This window comes from Glandiceps talaboti, chromosome 22 (assembly GCF_964340395.1).
Source record: "Glandiceps talaboti chromosome 22, keGlaTala1.1, whole genome shotgun sequence".
Classification (NCBI taxonomy): domain Eukaryota; kingdom Metazoa; phylum Hemichordata; class Enteropneusta; family Spengelidae; genus Glandiceps; species Glandiceps talaboti.
The window spans coordinates 12,029,519-12,048,280 of record NC_135570.1 but is presented as its reverse complement, the minus strand read 5'-3'; the positions used below and the strand labels follow the sequence as shown (position 1 = coordinate 12,048,280).

General features: G+C 34.7%; 2 protein-coding genes across 5 annotated transcripts in view; one reads left to right on the top strand and one right to left on the bottom strand.

Moving 5' to 3' along the window:
* The first annotated feature begins 13 nt into the window (after positions 1 to 13).
* LOC144452568 (calcium uniporter protein, mitochondrial-like) overlaps positions 14 to 18,762 on the top strand; it is a 54,841-nt gene continuing 36,092 nt past the window's right edge. Inside the window, exons 1-2 of the mRNA XM_078143681.1 lie at positions 14 to 48; positions 18,316 to 18,386. The gene's annotated coding sequence lies outside the window, so the exon portion shown is untranslated. The remainder of the gene's footprint in view (positions 49 to 18,315; positions 18,387 to 18,762) is intronic.
* LOC144452567 (calcium uptake protein 1, mitochondrial-like) lies at positions 2,681 to 18,746 on the bottom strand. 4 transcript variants are annotated; one of them, XM_078143677.1, is made up of 14 exons: positions 18,656 to 18,746; positions 17,734 to 17,910; positions 17,172 to 17,307; positions 15,182 to 15,344; positions 14,592 to 14,629; positions 12,174 to 12,212; positions 10,075 to 10,152; positions 7,520 to 7,631; positions 7,062 to 7,144; positions 5,475 to 5,672; positions 4,961 to 5,101; positions 4,612 to 4,720; positions 4,088 to 4,177; positions 2,681 to 3,427 (listed from the first exon to the last, which is right to left on the bottom strand). In XM_078143677.1, exons 2-14 carry the CDS (start codon positions 17,889 to 17,891, stop codon positions 3,273 to 3,275), a joined length of 1,500 nt encoding a protein of 499 aa, XP_077999803.1. In that variant the 5' UTR covers positions 17,892 to 17,910; positions 18,656 to 18,746; the 3' UTR covers positions 2,681 to 3,272. The 4 variants fall into 4 exon arrangements, with proteins under 4 accessions (XP_077999803.1, XP_077999802.1, XP_077999804.1 ...); XM_078143676.1 differs by having other exon boundaries at positions 17,734 to 17,907; XM_078143678.1 differs by lacking the exon at positions 10,075 to 10,152 and having other exon boundaries at positions 17,734 to 17,907.

Sequence of the window (18,762 nt, the reverse complement as noted above, 5' to 3'; positions counted from 1 at the left end):
CAAACAACACTGCCGAAGATAAAAATGATCAGCTTCCCAGCAAAACAGGTTCACGTCAACATAATTTTATATTCATATTTGTCGGAACAAAGAAGTATATACATGTAGATATTGCTTTATTTGTAACAGGGTACGGTCTCAGTGTGTATGGTAATAGGAGAGTGTACTTGTACTTGAGATCAAAAGTACATTTTCAAATCAAATGTTACACCATTGTTTAAAGCCACAGTAGCTTCTTATTTTGAATTTTCGTCTTCCTGTTTGTTTGTTTGTTTGTTTGTTTGTGTGTGTGTGTGAGTGTGACTCCTATATGAGTTGTACTAATCAGTTAAATGACAATCTCCCAGTGATTAAATGATGAAATACTATCAATATCCTAAAAATTTACAATTTGTTGAGAAAGAAATAATAGTCCATATCTAACCTGTGTCTGTTTACATACAGACATCAAGCCAGTGGTAAATAGTCTATTCAGCTTATTGATAGGGTTGAAGTGTTTCAAGTAAAGGTTTGTGTATCTTTATGATGACAAACTTGCCATAAAATAGTGCACAGTGCCAGCTACCGGGGCTTTAAGGTGTTCAGTTTTGATTATTTTACCCTGGTAGTTGTTTTCAAAGATAGACACAAACTAAAATTGTTGTTGTAACATGTTGATACAACAGTGATAAGCTATTTAATGGATTATTGGTTTAATTACAATCTCAGTAGGGGGAGGCATCACAGGGTTTTATTGCGAGTTTCATGAACTTGCAGTGCTGTTGTGGGACTTCCAATGTTTACATTACCTTGATCACAGGGTGATTAGAATCACACAACAGAGGAACTGCTATCACCCACTTGTGTAATCTACCACATTAAAGAACAATAGATTTAGTTTGCACCTATCTTAGTCAACCAAGTTGTATCATTGCCATACACACTGCAGAACTAATTTTGTTTTGTTCATTTGGTGCTATATATAAGCATGGAAGTATAACCCACATACCATATACATATGGGTTATACTTCCATGATATAAGTGATAAGTTTTTGTAGCTACAGAGTTAGAGATATTTCATTACTAGTTTTGACAATATTAATCATAATCAAACTATATAAGTGCCTTACATTTTATCAACTTTCTCAATATTTTGTTGTGATAATTACTGACTTGAATTTGAGTGCACCCAATGTGGTCCAAGTGTCAGTAAATTCTTGCTTTATACTTTTAATGGGAATAATTTATCCTGGGCATTTTAAGAATATTGTATTTTACATAGTGGTGTTTTAAATATAATCATTAAATTATTTTGTTGATTTTTTAAAAGAAAAATAATTATGCAGCTGATAATTGCCAGTAAAGATTTTATCTGCCATTGTAAAATTTTATTTGTGATATTGAGTACAAAAACTGCCGCACTTTTCAAAGACTTTTTGTATCTATGCAAATGGTCTCATCAAGGACTATTGTGGGGTTGCCTAGAGACTTGTTGGTGGTGTTCAATTCTATGGTGATCCCTAGGTTTGTAAGTTGATATATATGTATATACCACTGCAGTCGGGGTTCAAACCCATTCAGGATTTGATTAAATTTACCACACTGTAAGTAAGAAGAGTGTCGTTCAGTTTGACTCTACCGAACAACACAGGTTTTCCTCGGATACTCCAGTTTCCTCCTGCATTAACACTGAACCCAATATGGGATGGCCCTCACTGGACTTCTTGGGAGACAAGTATTTATGTACTTGAAGAACTATCCAATATAATAAGATTATTAATAACATCCTAGGCATGTTGTACAAAATAACGAACATCTTTTATGCTCCCCATAGACAACTTGTCTTCTTCTGACATCCGCATCCTGAAGACACTATTTCTCACTAAGAAGCTCTGTGAGCGTTCCTTTGCTTACACTGCTCCTTCAATTTGGAACAGTCATCCCCAGATTCTTTGTCACTCTCGCTCTGTTTTCCTTCCGCTCTGCCCTTAAAACTTACCTATTTCAATCTTAATTCTCACTTACTTACACACTTCTCTCTACATCCTTCCATGTTTTCAAATTATTTCTCTGTATCCTTTCATTTTGTTAGTAATTCTGTTACTGTGCCTGGAGTTTATTTACTGATAATGTTATTAAGAATGTAAATAAATACATGACAAACAACTGAACAATGCTGTATAATGTAGTTATTGTGTTAGGTAGAATGTGTACAAAAATCATAAATTAATGTATTTGGAATTTATCAATAAACAATAATTATTTGGAAATAATTGTTGCTTATTTTGTTAATAATAAGGCTTTTCGACCATTTGGGGCTGTATAAAGCAATGTCTTGCGCTCATTACCATGAACGACCATATTTGCCATGCTAGCTAACTAGACCATGGTACTCGGTAACTGTGGTTCGTGTACATTTTCTAAAAGGTAGTTTTACCCTGCATTTGAAGATTTGAGACATTTCTTAATCAGGAAATGGGTGTACATTTATCGAGTTTTGGGAATTTTTAGATGGAAAAATGGACCTACAGGGATTTTACCTGGAAAAATGACCCATACATGGGCAACACAACTCTGTCATCTTCTAAAGAGTAATACCCCACCTCCCCCAGATTTTACACACTTTCTACACATACTCTACACACATGTAACTGGGACCAGACACTTTCTTTGTATGATAGTAATTTATTTCTATAGCATCTATGTTACAACAGTTTTTGTGTTTGACACACGATGAAAATGGTCAAACCTGCCATAGCTTCACGTTTCACTGGCACGCCCTGTATTAGACAAGACTAAATGAACATGTAAGCTGGAAATATTTACAGTTGTATTTAACACGTTTACAGATGGATTTTCTTGTAAATTGAAAATAAATACAGCTTTCATAGTAAGTTTGCCAGATGAAAGCGATTACAAAAAAGAAAATGAGGCATGTACCCTTTTGAAAGTTTGACTAACATCACATTGTGTCTGCAACACTCATGTATAATTTGATAGCTATTTTATTATGAAATGAAATCCAATGTTATAATGTTATACTGCTCGTCTGTATACGCCATGACAGGGCGCCCTCACACATCAGTCAACCCATAGGAGGCCAGTGAGGGCGTAGCAACATGACATATCATAGTCTATTATACTGCATGATTACAAAATTATTTGGTGTTTATCTAACATATTCTAATTTATTAAAATTTCCTCTCTAGAGTTGATTCCCAAATTAATCATATATTATACAGTCTTATATCTCAGCCTTCAAAGTGGAGTCTAGTGCATTTATTTACGAAGTTCAACTATCCCAGTTAAATTTCTTGGTTTCATTTGCACATTTCCACATAGCTCCTAACAATTTAGTGATTCCGATATCCTTGGATTTTTCCAGGCCTCTCATTCCTCGGAATTTCATGACTGAAATAAATTCCCTGTGGCTAAGTTTTCCATCACCTGTAAATGCAACAGATAAGATGGAGACGTGAATAAAAACAAAAGACGCACCTTATCTAACTTATTGAGGGCGCTAAACAAGTTGACGCCATGTGTGACTGCAGTAACCAATTCTTATGTTGTAAACCTAGATATTTTTGCTACTAGAAAACTTTGCAATTTCACATTATGCGACTTGTTCTCAAAAAACTAATTTTTACTAATTACCAGACTGGTACATTGTGATCATGTACAAGAAGACAATTCAGTCAATACTTATTGTTGCATTTTTTTTTCCTGCGAAATTAGCGAAAATATGCCTTTGGCGAAAAATTCCAGGTTTAAAGTATTTTTTTTTGATAACTGACAACGCACAATTAAATTGCACTCATGTTTGAAAAGCTTCAAAAATGTTTTTACTGAAAGATTTCTGTCCCTTGTGATAACAAAAGTTCATGAAAAGTTCATAATCAGAAGACAACATATAAAAACAGAATAATGGCTGTAATAGAGAAATCAGACATTTTACCAGCACATGTCAACAGCAAGACTTCAAGAAATGAACTCGTGTGACCTTTGGAGGTCAAAGGTCAAATTTTCACATACAGAAATTATACATCCACTTAGATTCTACTAGTTGTTACTATGACAACACAATGTGTGAGGAGTGGAGACACTTACCATTTTCATCAAACAAGGTAATAATAACATCAACAATATGTTCACTTAGTTCAACCCCTGCTACTGTCTTGCCTACATGCCTTAGAGTTTCTGCAAAGAAAACGATAGAAATGTATGATTTAAAAGATGGCTGATATATGTCTTCAACATGGCAAATGTTTTTAAATCATTTTGTTGTTGTTGTTTTTTTCAATAGATTTTCACGAAATAAAGGCTTGGGTAAAAAAACAGAATTATCATAACCATTTTTTCCCTGGTAGACGCCACTATTAACACTTAGTAAAGTTTCCAATATCATTTTTGCATATTGACTATATACACATGACTAACTTTTCTATTGCTAAAACAACTCCTCAAACTGTGTGTGGTATTTCTGTTCTAATATGATGGAACAAAATATTTTAGGATCACCTTAAAGCTATCAAAAATGGCAATCAATATTTGCATAGTACTAGTATTTTCTTGCTTTCGTTAGTCCTACCATAGATACCAATGTCCCTATGTATCCCACAATGCATTCTTACCTGGATCCACAGCTGCTCCAGCTACATGGTAAAATGTGAGTGCTGTGTCTACATCATGTATACTTCTAAGAAACTGTTGTACATTCAGGAATTCTTCTAATGAAATACCCTGTAGACAGAAATCAAAGAATTGATCAAATAGATAGATAGATAGATAGGTAGGTAGGTAGACAGACAGACAGATAGATAGATACAGACAGACACGCATACACACACATGCACACACACACACACTACAATCTGCAAAACCACTAAAACCAACTGTATCTGGAATGGTATGCTAGCAGGCTATTTTCCCCTTCACACTATTAAGTACAGTTTTTACTTTAATATTAATTTTTTTACCCACCTGTCCACTTTCTTTGAAGGCTTTCTTGACTCTTTTGATCATTTTGGTTCTTTTCTTATCATTAAGTCCCGCATAGACAACTAAAGATTCACCAAACTCTGCCTCACTTATCTTACCATCATATGGTTCAAATCTTTCAAACTATTATTAGAAAGTTAAGAGAGAAAGAAATCACTATTAGAATAATTTCATTTAAAACTATCTATATTGATGCATAATTATTAAGTCATCATTCAGGCTGTGAACTTATATATAGAAACAAAGTCCAGAAATGGCCAACTGTCCTGTCCAACTCAAACCAGGAGGATTTCCTGTGGCAACAAAACTGTTGACAGACATGACATGAAAGAATTGAAATCGCCAAATTTTACAACATAATCAGTCTTATTTTTTCATTATTGCACTGATTAACTCGTACTTCAGGTTTTGAAATCTCATGTTGTAGTTTTCTTTGAAATTCCTGACTAGAAAGAAGTAGGTAGTGAGGGCGCTGTTCATGTTGATTAATTCTTACCTCAAGTTTTGAAATCTCATGTTGTAGTTTTCTTTGGAACTCTATAAACTTCTGAATGGTTAGTTTCTTGTCTAGTTTTTCACCAAAGAAGTAGGTAGTGAGGGCGCTGTTCATATTTTCATTCAGTGTGCTACCAGTGACAGCGTGATCTCGATGACGTTTACCAGTACTCGTCTGTGCCCGTATAATGTTGGTAACCTGTTGAGTAGAACATTAGATATGAAATATAGATGAAATATAGATACTAGATACAAGCTGAATACAATATTTGAAACTGTACAAGTTTCTATGTTCTAATATCAGGTTTAGCTGCATTTTTAACATATACACATGGACAATCAATCGTACAGACATACACATTATGATGCGTTCAGTAATTTAGACATTTTCTCTTCAATCAACAAGCCATTGAGAATGACATAGTCCCCGCTATGATTGGGTTTTAAGGAATTAGCACTACTCTGATCACGCAACAACACTTGTGAACCTAAATCAAACAGACTTAGATATGTTGTGTCTGCTTGTCGGACATGGAACATGCCTACAACAATAAAGGATTGGTCGGGTATGGGGGATCATATCAATATGAAAATGGATATGCAAATGTATGTCATAGAACACTGTCCTAATACCAAGCATGTCTGAGTTATGGCTTTGGACATAGAAAATTCACAAACAAAATGGCTGCCAGGCAGCCATATTGGATCGTATCATGACGAAAATGGATATGCACATGTATATCATAGAACACTGTCCTAATACCAACTTCGAATGAGATCTGTTCAAGCATGTCTGAGTTATGGCTTTGGACATGGAAAATTTGCAAACAAAATGGCTGCCAGGCAGCCATATTGGATCGTATCACAATGAAAATGGATATGCACATGTATGTCATAGAACACTGTCCTAATACCAACTTTGAATGAGATCTGTTTAAGCATGTCTGAGTTATGGCTTTGGACATGGAAAATTTGCAAACAAAATGGCTGCCAGGCAGCCATATTGGATCGTATCACAATGAAAATGGATATGCACATGTATGTCATAGAACACTGTCCTAATACCAACTTTGAATGAGATCTGTTCAAGCATGTCTAAGTTATGGCTTTGGACATGAAAATTCACAAACAAAATGGCTGCCAGGCGGCCATATTGGATCGTATCATGACAACAATGAATATGCACATATATGCCATAGAACACTGTCCTAATACCAACTCTGAATGAGATTTGTTCAAGCATGTCTGAGTTATGGCTTTAGACAGGGAAAATTCACAAACAAAATGGCTGCTAGGCGGCCATATTGGATCGTATCATAAAACAAATTGACGTGCATATGTATGCCATAGCATGTTGCCCCTGTACCAAGTTTGAAAAAAATCGGTACAGGCATCTCCAAGAAACGGCTGCGGACGGACGGACGCACGGACACACGGACGCACGGACGGACAGACGGAACCCAATCCATAAGTCCCCGTTCCGGACTTCGTCCGCGGGGACTAATCAGTCAATCTCCTCAATCTCAATCAGAATGAACCTTGTGAAGTGCTTCACATTATCTGAGAATTCTAATGTTTTCCTACATACCTTTACAAACTCATCTGGTTGTATTTCTCCATTGCCATCTAAATCAAACATTCTGAAGGCAATCTCAAAGTGTTTTGGTGGGGCTGAAATGAAAACAGTCAACAACTATTATACAAGGGTTGAATTCATAATACAAAGAGATAATAGTTAACATATAGCAGTGTGTGCATACATATATATATACATACATACATACATACATACATACATACATACATACATACATATATACATATATACATACATACATACATACATACATACATACATACATACACACACACACATATGGACAGATAGGCAGACAGAGAGACAGACAGAGAGACAGACAGAGCTCATCAGAACATACAGTTCTGAAGAGGCAGAGGGAGCCAGTCATAAATACAGAAAGAGGAGTGAACAGGGAAAGTAGGTGAAAGAAAGTCATAAAAGTTCATAGCAACATAATTTTCACTTACTTGATAGAACTGTCAACAGAAAGATATAATCAGAGAATGAAATCAGACCACATTGTCCTAAAGTATTGAAAATACTGTCAGCATCAGTAAACTTGGAACTTCCTTCATGTTTCTGTTAAAAACAATAAAATTGAAAATAACAGATTTAGAATAAAGTACAGATATTAATAATTATTTACAATAAAATAAGAATGAAAGAATGCAAACATATTGGATTTGTCTGCAACCAAACTATTTTTTATCCAAAATCTGAATATTAACAAAACCAGAATAAATTTCAGTAATTTTTATTTTATATATCTTTTATGCTATTGTCAAACTAATAAAACTATTAATGATAAACACTGCATCTTAACATGTTTTTGTGAATTTTCTTGTAATATGATAATCATAACAATTCTAGATTCATCTTCATGAATTTAAATCATTTTTATTCACAAACCGTGAATCAAATTTCATGAGATTTTTTTTTACGATTAATTTTCATTTCAAAGGTTTTTCAAACTTTAGCTGTCTGTTTTCCTTTTTGCAAATGATATAATAACTTTGAAATTGCACGTTTTTTTTAAAGCAGCAAGAAAAAAAATATTTGTTTTAAAATGTGATATGATAACGTAAACCTGATAAGGAGTAGAGTCCTCAAATACAATATTTTTAATGTGCTGTATGAAGATAGATTCGAGATAAACGTAATAGCTTGCAATTGTTGGTGAAACTGAGCAGCTTGGTACATGATATTATAGACAGATAGAGAAAGAGCATAGCGAGGGCAACTGCAAGAGTTGAAAGAGTATTTGAAAAACAGTTTGTGTGCAAGAAATGCCATATACATTTGTCATGCACGACCTCAATGCAAAAAATTGCCATGTGAGTTAAAATTGTGATAAAAATTCCTGAAAATACATAATTTTCTTAACTCTTGATAAAATAGCTTTCACTTAGACAAGAAGATGTATCAATGTACTGATTTACTCAATGTCTAAGTATTGGTTAGTATCCACAATGTGAATAGGCAGCCATGGACCCATAGTACATGACGCTTGAACCTCACTTCTCAGTTACACAGCTCATGTGATACACACAACACATGTCAGACTTTCAAACTTAAAATAAGGTGATGGTCAAGGTCAAAGTAAGTATCTTGCACAGAAAAAAATAAGTGTGAAACTATGAGCACACACTGTAGTTGGTGTTGCATACGTTTCTAGTACTGGTAAGTTAATGCAAAAACAGCCCTGTCCCCACTGATATCATTTTAAAAAAAATTCACTTCTCAAGGGTTTCAAATACCCATCTGTCTGCCTACCACAAACAGACAATTTTTGTTTTAAACAGCTAACTCTCAGATATGCTTGTCCACATGGAGAGGGGGAATTTCATAATATTGGGTATATAACTTTCCAAACACTTTACTAGTTGGAGTCCATATTCATATAAACAACAAATCAACAATGGAGAAATTATTGTTCATGATTCCAAGAACCAATAGAATAGTACAATATATAGTTATTTAGGAATGATAAATTGGATATGAATGCGATGCTTCAATTGTTTTCAATTTATTGTTCCAAAGTAACTATATTGTACTGTCCAACAAATCAACACAATCAATGTTGAATGGCATCAAAAGAGTAAATATTGAACCTTAAACATTATAAATTTATCACATGACAAATATATCCGTGACTGGGACAAGCACTGTTCTCTCATACCCATCCATTGGACAGGTGAATGTTATATTTTTAGCTCTGTTTTTCACTATTTCCTGGCATGTTATTTTGATACAATCACAAATTTAAAACAGCAACCAATTTAAACAGCAACTGTAAGATAAGTCTAATTTCAATGTGGGGGTAGGGCTTATATTTACACATCTACTCTCATTATTAAATAACAATTCAAACAAATCTTATTAAAAAAAAGGTTAGTGAAAAACTTTTCATGAAATTGCATGCTTCTGTAAAACTTGAACACAACACATTAATTCAATAATCATCAATATCTCTAAAACAACTGGAAAAAAACATCATTAACAAAACATTATCTCAGCAAGTTTTTTAATCAAAACACATTTTAATACCATTAAATACTAGTAAGGTAGTAAAACGGTCTAGTAGTAATCCTAAGATTAACTGCTGATAAACTATTTTTAGGAGGAACACAGCAATGTTCCTGAAGTGGAAGAGAAAAACTGCATTTACACAACGTTTTCAAATTAAAAAGTTAAATTCTAAAAAAAATCAACAATATTGTTTTCATTTTAACACGTGTTCATGTGTTTACACAATAGACCAACAAAGTGAAAGTTGACGTGAGATAATCTGACATAATCATTCCCACTTTCACTATATTCCTGTATACCTCCTGAGTAGTTTTATCTACAGTGTTAATCTTACAAGTGCTGCCAGACCATTTTACTTGCACTCTATAGATTAAAATGGCAACACCTAATATGGTAGTATAACTTCCTAATATGGTAGTTTAATTTCTGAAATGTAAGATTGCTATAAAAAAGTCATCAACCACAAACTATGTGCAATACTTAAACCATTTACCTTCTTCCAGACAAGTTCTGATATTTCATTCAATTCAGAGACTAAATTAGCCCACAGGAGGGTCAAGAAATTGGTCATCTGTAAACCAATGGTTTTATTACAGGAATGAAATGATAGCCATGATTTCTATCTGGTTTAGTTGAGATTTGCCAAACAAGTTACAGAAAACAGGAATTTTGTTGAGAAAATTTTAGTAGGAAGGGAGTAGTTGAAAATGATTAGCATCATGTCCATGCCCAGTAGTCAATTGTACACACTGGATTTATCCTCTAGTTAGTTGTATAAAATCACAACTAATGCTTATGTCACCTACTATGCTCCTCACATCACAACATCAAGTGCTGATGTCATCTACTCATTGCTACACATCACATCTGCTGCTGTACATTACAACACCAAGTGCTGATGTCATCAATTCTGCTGGTGTACATCACAGCATCAAGTGCCTGTGTCATCTACTAATTGCTACACATCACATCTGCTGCTGTATATCACAGCATAAAGTGCTGATGTCATCAACTCTGCTACTGTACATGCAACATCAAGTGCCTACATTTGTATACTATCAATTTTGATGTACATGTCATCAATTCTGCTGCTGTACATCACAATATCACATGCCTTTCTGTTGCTGTACATCACAGCATCAAATGATGATGTCATCAACTCTGCTGCTAGACATCACAGCATCTAGTGCCTACATCATCAATTCTATACATCCCAACATCAAGTGCCAATGTCATCAACTCTGTTGCTATACATCACAACATCAAGTGTCTACATGTACATAACCAGCATTAATGCCTTTGTCATCAATTCTGTTGTTCTACATCACACCAGTTGGTGGTTTTGTCATCAGTTCTGTTGTAGTACATCACAACACAGAATATCTAAGTCATCATATCTGTGCCACAATAGCATTGTCATCAGTTTTAGTCAGAGTATTAAAAAACCCTCCATAATACTATCATTTCCAGACATTTTCCAGTCAGCAAATAGAAACAAAACAGGATGATGACGATGTCTGCTTCTGACTTGCAATGTTCCTTTATACTATCCAGACATTGAAATTTAACAAATAGTTAGATTTTTTCCAAATATTTTCATAAGCTAGCAAATCTAATTTGTATAAATAACCAACAAATGTCAGAGACTTCAGGAGCAGCAATATAGCATGTAAACTCCTACGATGTTACGTGAAAATAATCTTATTAGACGTTTAATTTACACAACACACTCTTTACTTGCACCATTACGCAAAATCAACCCCGTAAGCTACAAGTTGAACAAGAATTCTCTAAGAAAAATATTACAAAATAGAATTAAGTGACAATGTATATATTAGTACTAATAAAAACGTAGAGGAAAACTTGTAAGCTATGAACTGTTTTGAAAATTGCTGAGATAAGCAGTAACTATTATTATTATTATTATTATTATGGAAAGCACACTATCAACAAACTTAAGACAGACACAAACTAAAATATTGTTTTTGCAAGTGGTAGCTTTAAATTACAAGTGGGTGATGGTGGTGCCGTGGTTATGTGGATATAATGATTGTGTAACTAAGATAGTGTAAACACTGAAGTAGGATGAAGGTGCAGTCACTTGAGGAAAACTTGTTATCGGAGATGTCACCATACTGTGGGTGTAAACAATGAATGACTTTGAATGTGCAGTCACTTGAGGAAAATTTGCTATCGGAGATGTCACCATACTGTGGGTGTAAACAATTAATGAATTTGAATGTGTGGGCACTTGAGAAAACTTGCTAAAAGAGATGCCACCCTACTGTGGGTGTCAACCCTGAATGAATTTTAATATGCAGTCACTTGATGAAAATTTTCTATCAGAGACACTACTCTACTGTGGGTGTAATTACAGCAATGTCCATTGATAGCTTATATCAAGATGTTATAAAACAGTTTTAGTTTGTGTCTGTCTTAGTTTGATCTCCGTAGTACATCTAGTAATATCTACAAGGCTAGAAACTAAGTCTACTGGAATTATGACGTGCATCGTTAGCTGGTGATAGCATGGGATAGATGAGCAGCATACAAGCAATGAGTCGCTGCCTAAACTATCGGTGTGTACTCTACCTTTGTCCATGCTCCTGTGTGCTCCACTACACCATCTGTCTACAAGTCAAAAATTGGCACAACACATTACACAACAACAACAACAACAACAACAACAACAACATCACAGCACAACAACTACGACTCTTGCTATCTGAAATATATTTGACATATTCTGGGTTGACTCTGGTTTGTAAGATATGCCATGTCAGGGCGCCCTCACACACTGGCCAGTCACTTTCAAGATATCAAAACTGTTGATGATACAGCGACATGTATCTTACAACCTAGAGAAGAGCATGAATAGTTTTTGTATAAAAAGACAAAGTTCAGTTACAAAAGACAATACAATTACACTGTCCCCATATTTCATAATGTGCACATAGAGTAGTGTTCAACAGTTGTCAACAATTACCCATGATGCATTACACTAAAATATTAAACCCCCCAAGCACAACTAAATTCTACTGACTACCTAGGAAACATTTATTTAGTTATTTCAGATAGCAAGAATTAGCATATTCCCATGCCCATATATGGTATAATTACAAATATTGTTGAATATGACAGGGTTGTTGATTTATTTTACCAGGGTTTACTTCTAAAGTTGTGGTTACTACATCATGTATGAAAACTATCAAATACCCCCCCCCCCCCCCACCTTCCCTTATTGTTTAATAATATGGAAATTATGTGGTATCACCCCAATCTCAAGACAAACACACATACATACACAGACACACACAAACACACACTCACACATACATACATACATACATACATACATACATACATACATACATACATACATACATACATACATACATACACACATACATACATACATACATACATACATACATACACAGGCACATACACCCAATGTCCCCCACTAGTTTACTTCAACAAGAGTACAACACCAATGCATAGTATGGCACATAAAGTACATCTTGACTTACAAAGACTAAATGAAAACTATCTAATGTACAGCTACCTTAACAATAAAGCACTGGTCAAATTACATAAAAACCAAACCTTATAAATATACAGCACAACCCCTCAATGGCTAAAAGAACAATACGATGCTTTTGATACAAACAAAAAGTAAATGTCTCTTGAGTGACATATCTGTTTTGATTGATAAAATTATGGCATCATCTGTGATAGGTCAAATCCATCTGAATTTGTATTTCCAAGTCACCAAGCTTGGTATTTAAATGTTCAACTCAATATTTTCAATCTGTACATAAATGTTACACATGCAAGATACAAGGTTCTTATGGCAGTCTTAGCACACAGACAGATGCACACTAATACCAGCAAACAAATAAAACTTGAAACACCTGAAATACAAAAGTCTACCTAAAATATAAGTTTATACAGATATTACAATTCCTTGCATTCTGTTGACAGGATGGCAGACCATACTAGTTAAAATTAATGAAGCTCAATGTTTTTCTTAAGGATTAAAATAATTTCATCATTTTAAAGTTCTAAAACACGAAGAATTAATTACAAAAGTCAGTTTGAATGAAAGACAAATAGTAGCCCATTTATACAGACATGAAAAAAAAATTTCATTTCAATATTCACGCAAACACAAATGTGACTTGTATGATGTAACCTTCCTGAAAATTTCTTCAGACCCCTACAAGAGGTGTCCTGAAAACTCCCTCAACTTACCAATACTCATCAGCATGCACATCTCAATTACATTTACTGCCGTTCATTAGACTTGCTTAGTCAAGTCTATGCTAAGTTTGTTTGATAAACCAATTTAGTATTATAATGTGTGTGTGTGTGCTTTTCATTCCTTATCTTATGTGAGATAGCCATGTGTGTGAAGTTATTGCAAAATCTCAGGGGGATAGCTACTCTTAGGAAAACTATATGATTAACGTTGACATATGGATGGGAAAAAATAACAACATTTACAAGTATTCATGTACCCAACCTGTCTTAAAGGTTGCTATAAAAAAATTCCCAGGGGCTGAGTTACCATGTCTATGTTTGAACAGGCTAGCATTTAGTATTGCAATCTTTTCTATGAAACTATTCAATAAATTTGTATGCTATTCTTGTTTAACTCCAGCTCTACAAAGAAAAATGTCACTTTATGCGTTCTCTGAACATAAAAAACATTAATATTGGCTAGGTTGAAGTTTCACCAGTAATCTTTATGTTACCAGTAATATTGTTTAATTTCACTGTTCTGTAGAGAAGGTCAGTAACAATTTACACAGATCAAGTAATACTTGCTTTGACAGGGTGCTATCAAAGTTGACAGCTTTGCGAATAAGTGAAAAGAATGAATCAATATCGTAGCACCTTATCTGTACCTACCATCTCCATGGTGATGACATGAACATATAAAAGGTCATGATATGCTAATTATTCTCTAGAGTTTGTTACAGGAACAGAAACTGTTGATTGTCTTACCTTGGGGTCATATCTTTTGAATTTATCCAAACCAAGACCTGAAACCATTGTAAAACAAACAATATAATAATATCTCAAATTGCTAGTTTTGTACATAAAGTTTACAAAGAAATCTTTAAACACAATTTCCTGAGACAACATAAAGATCATGCATAATATAAGCCTTGCGATTTAATGTAGTTGGTGGCACTGTCATTCTTATAGCGATAAGGTCTGTTTTGTTGTCAACGTTTTTATTAAAATTTTCTACACACTTATATTACAGTGAAACACCACTCCAGGAAATTAAGTCATTTTCATAAACTATGGGTTCTAGAGAGTCATTTCATGATTTTACATCACCTACAATTATGTGTGTTTTCAGAAAATATCAAGTTCATCTTGTGCCTTTTTTTTCCACATAATTTTATCATGTACATGTATTGAAGTGGACATTACACACTCTCCCTGTGAAAGTCTTTCAAGGTCAACCACCCATTATATGGTGGCTAAGATGCTCTAAGACTCTCGTAACAAGTACATTTGCAGGGATTTCATTGCAGCATAATTTCAATTAAATTAGTATATGGTATATTTCATTCACAACTTACCATCTGGTTGTTTGGCATCTGGTGTGATGGACCTGACAAAGTCTTCTGGTGTCATGTAGATATCATAGTCACCATCACCTATCTTTACCATCAATGTAGCAAAGTATCGGAATATCTTGTCTGGTGTAGAGTATGCACGTATTCTGTTTTCATATTCTATCACCTGGCAAAGAATCATAAAAGGATTGGCATTCATCCAAAGATTTTGCTACGGTTTGGAAACCTAGGAACAGGAAGGGGAAGGGGGTGGTGGGGGGGGGGGGGGGGGTCTGATAACATTGGTGGTAAGATCTTCCATTCATTGTATGAGAATTTTGTTTGAAGCAACTCCAGTACTACTACTGGTAGACTGTAAAAAGTGTTATATATCGCGTCGCTCAGCCCTCATTGGCCTTGAATACACTGGTGCAAGAGTGCACCCCATTATGGCACACCTTAGACTGATCCTTAGACTACCCCAGAACATGATGTGGTAACTTGGGCAGATTAACATATTACTTACCTGTCACTCTCTTTACCAAAGACATTGAAATATTTCTTCTCAAGAAGACTGCTCAAGTCTCTAGACTTTTTTTTGTTCTTTTTATATTGAATATAATATTTTTTTTAACACAAGTGTGTTCTTTTATGTGAAATAATGACCCGAGTGAGTGATTATGAAATGGTGAGGTATAGATAACGTGTGTAGCCCTTGGGAGACTTCTAGTAACTGGGACAAATTAAACAAACAAGTTGAGCATATTTCTACTTACAAAACTAAAACAAACTCATAACATTTGAAGATTACGAGACTTCAAAAGGAGAAAGAAAAAAATCTCTCAAGGGACTGGTGCCAGTCTACTTCATAAGCAGAACTTTGGAGATTTAGCGGCTCACTAGTTTCCATTAGTTAGAATGTGAATCCAATTTGTATTCAAAGCAACACTACATTACATTGCATATAATGGTGTCTATAAATATATGTACATATAAAGAATTAACTTTGACACCCAAGACAATCAATTTTCAAGTGTAACATCCATTTCACTCTGTAAAATTCATTATGTGTAGCCATTTGAGTTAAATTCCCTTTCTCATAGAAATAGACTTTAATACAAGGAAAATGATCATTGACAACTACAAAATACTAAATTTATTTCATATAGACATTTATGAGGCACCTATAATGAAACTAAGATAAGATAAACTTCTACTACTCTCACTGGAGAGGATTTTTACTGACTATTAAATTCATAGATGTTAAATCATACATGTATAAAATATTAAGTAATACTGTATCTTTGTAGACACTAGACATCCCTTGGACTCATTGAAAACAATGAAACATGCCTTTGCATATATTTCAGTCATTATCTGTCAACCTTTTGGTCTGCACTACAGTGAGTCTATCTGTCTGTCTGTCTGTCTGTCATCAACAGTTTGACCCTCAGCTTGGCTGATAATCCTTGTAGTGTGTATATCACTCATTGTGTATAAGTCTGTCTGTCTGTCTGTCTGTCAGTCATCAACAGTTTGACCCTCAGCTTGGCTGATAATCCTTGGAGTGTGTATGTCACTCATTGTGTATGTATGTCTGTGTCTGTCTGTCTGTCTCTCTGTCTGTCTCTGTCAGCTTGTCTGTCTGTCTGTCTGCCTGTCTGTTCTTGTCAATTTGTCTGTCAGTAATGACCACCATCCTGTCAGTCTGCATTGGTCTGTAGTCACTGCTCATCAGAATATCTGTCAGCCTTGGTTACTTTGTCTTAAACTTAAGAGTCTACACCAAAACAAACTGTGTGTATGTCTTGGTCTTACAATCAATACACCTTCAGTACATCTTTCTACCTTGGTCAGTTTCTCTTCTAATCTACAACAGCTCTTTCTAAATTTCTCACTTTTTTTGTCAATTCTCTTTTGTCATCTTTCTCTGTCTTTTCTCCATAGTTTGTCTAACCTAAAATACTTTGTCTGTTATCACTTTTGTGGTCTGTCAATCATACATCAAACTTACTCTTCTGTCTCGGAATCCTGGTCTTTTCTTTTTCTTTTTCCCAGAAGCCACTTCTTCTTCTGTTTCACCACTTTCTTGGGATGCTACCTCACCTTGGTCACTTTCTTGTACAGCACCAGCTGATACTAGTAGTTTCCTATTGAAGTCATAAATAATAATTATGAAATATTATCTGAATACATACATAATGTATATTTTCTCCCTGGATCATCCAGTTAACATTGAATACTATGAATAGTGATTACCATGGTACAATTTATGTAAATTTATCATAATTTCATTTGTAACATTTCCACTTACTTAATTTTATTCGTAGTATTTACTGTCTTCAAAATTAAGCAACTACATTTGTATTTTGGGCTGATGGCCTTGGATGTACAAAATAAAAGACCATACCTACCTACTTACCATGGTACAAATATTAATATTCTTTATCCAGGGAAGATACCGTAGCAGGAAATAATGACCAGAACGAAAGAATGGTCCCATTAATCCTTATTAAGATAACACTAATGCAATGACCTAAGATTGAAACATGGCCCTTTAAGATTGTCTGACATACCTCCTATAAATCCATGCTCCTGTTGTTATAGCAACTGTACCACCTACAGCTGATGTAAAGATAACATAGTATTTAGGAATTCTTTGATAACTTGACACATATCGTCTGTGTACACCAGGTAGTATCTGTAGGGTTCTTCGAATGGTTGAACGAAACATCTTCTTTTACAAATATCTGCTGAAAGAAATGTTTTCAGTAAGTATTATCTTGACTAGACTTTAAGATACGCCGGCTCACTCCACCCTCACCAGCCTCCTCTCTCTCTGAGAGGGGTTGACCGATGTGTGAGGGCGTGCTGTCACGGCATACCTTAAAGACTATATCTTGACCGAACTCAATGATGAAACTTGTAAAAATGAGGAATTATGATAACCTAGAGGGTTGCTCTGTTATACTGTGCATAATCTAAAACAGTAAACATTTTGAATTGATGAAAGTATAATTTGCAAGAGTTGATTCTAAAAATCTAAATTTAAATTTTGACTGACAAAAGACTGTAGCAATTATCTACTGTCTATCAAACAATTTCAATAAAGTATGAACTTGTGAGTTGCAATTTACATGTTTGTGTTTGTCTTCTAGACCAGGACTAGTGTGTTTGTGTCACCCAGTCTGTCACGCAAAGCAGACACAGGCAACGCTTTCGATATTCGGTAAGTTAGTATGACTCCTGTTTGTAATGCACGTACGTTAGTGCCTTGATAGGAAATGAAATTCCTGAAGAGTAACTTTTACAACGGCTTATTATGAGTACATGTGTAAGCGAAATCGCAGAACGGCTACTCCGCCTGTGCTCTAGATATATTTCTCAACTCAGCTGGTGCCGCACAGAAAATCTCATTTTAAGTAAACAAAATGAAAGCTCACCAACGAAACATATAGTCCATGTTAATGACAAATACTTTACGTTTTTAACACAAACCTTGTGTGCAGCGTCACGTCTGCAGGTATCAATTTAGGGTTGAAGTTTGGGTTGTTTCTGGTGACTTTCTGCTAACTACATCTTGTTGACACCCTTGAGTGTAGTTA

Excerpts from the sequence above, each read along its gene's own strand:
- LOC144452567 (XM_078143677.1), bottom strand. The coding sequence starts at position 17,891 with ATGTTTCGTTCAACCATTCGAAGAACCCTACAGATACTACCTGGTGTA. Across the intron at positions 10,153-12,173 it reads ACACAGGAGCATGGACAAAG|ATGACCAATTTCTTGACCCT; the intron begins GTAGAGTACACA and ends ATTGGTTTACAG. Across the intron at positions 4,178-4,611 it reads TGGAGCAGCTGTGGATCCAG|AAACTCTAAGGCATGTAGGC; the intron begins GTAAGAATGCAT and ends TTTTCTTTGCAG.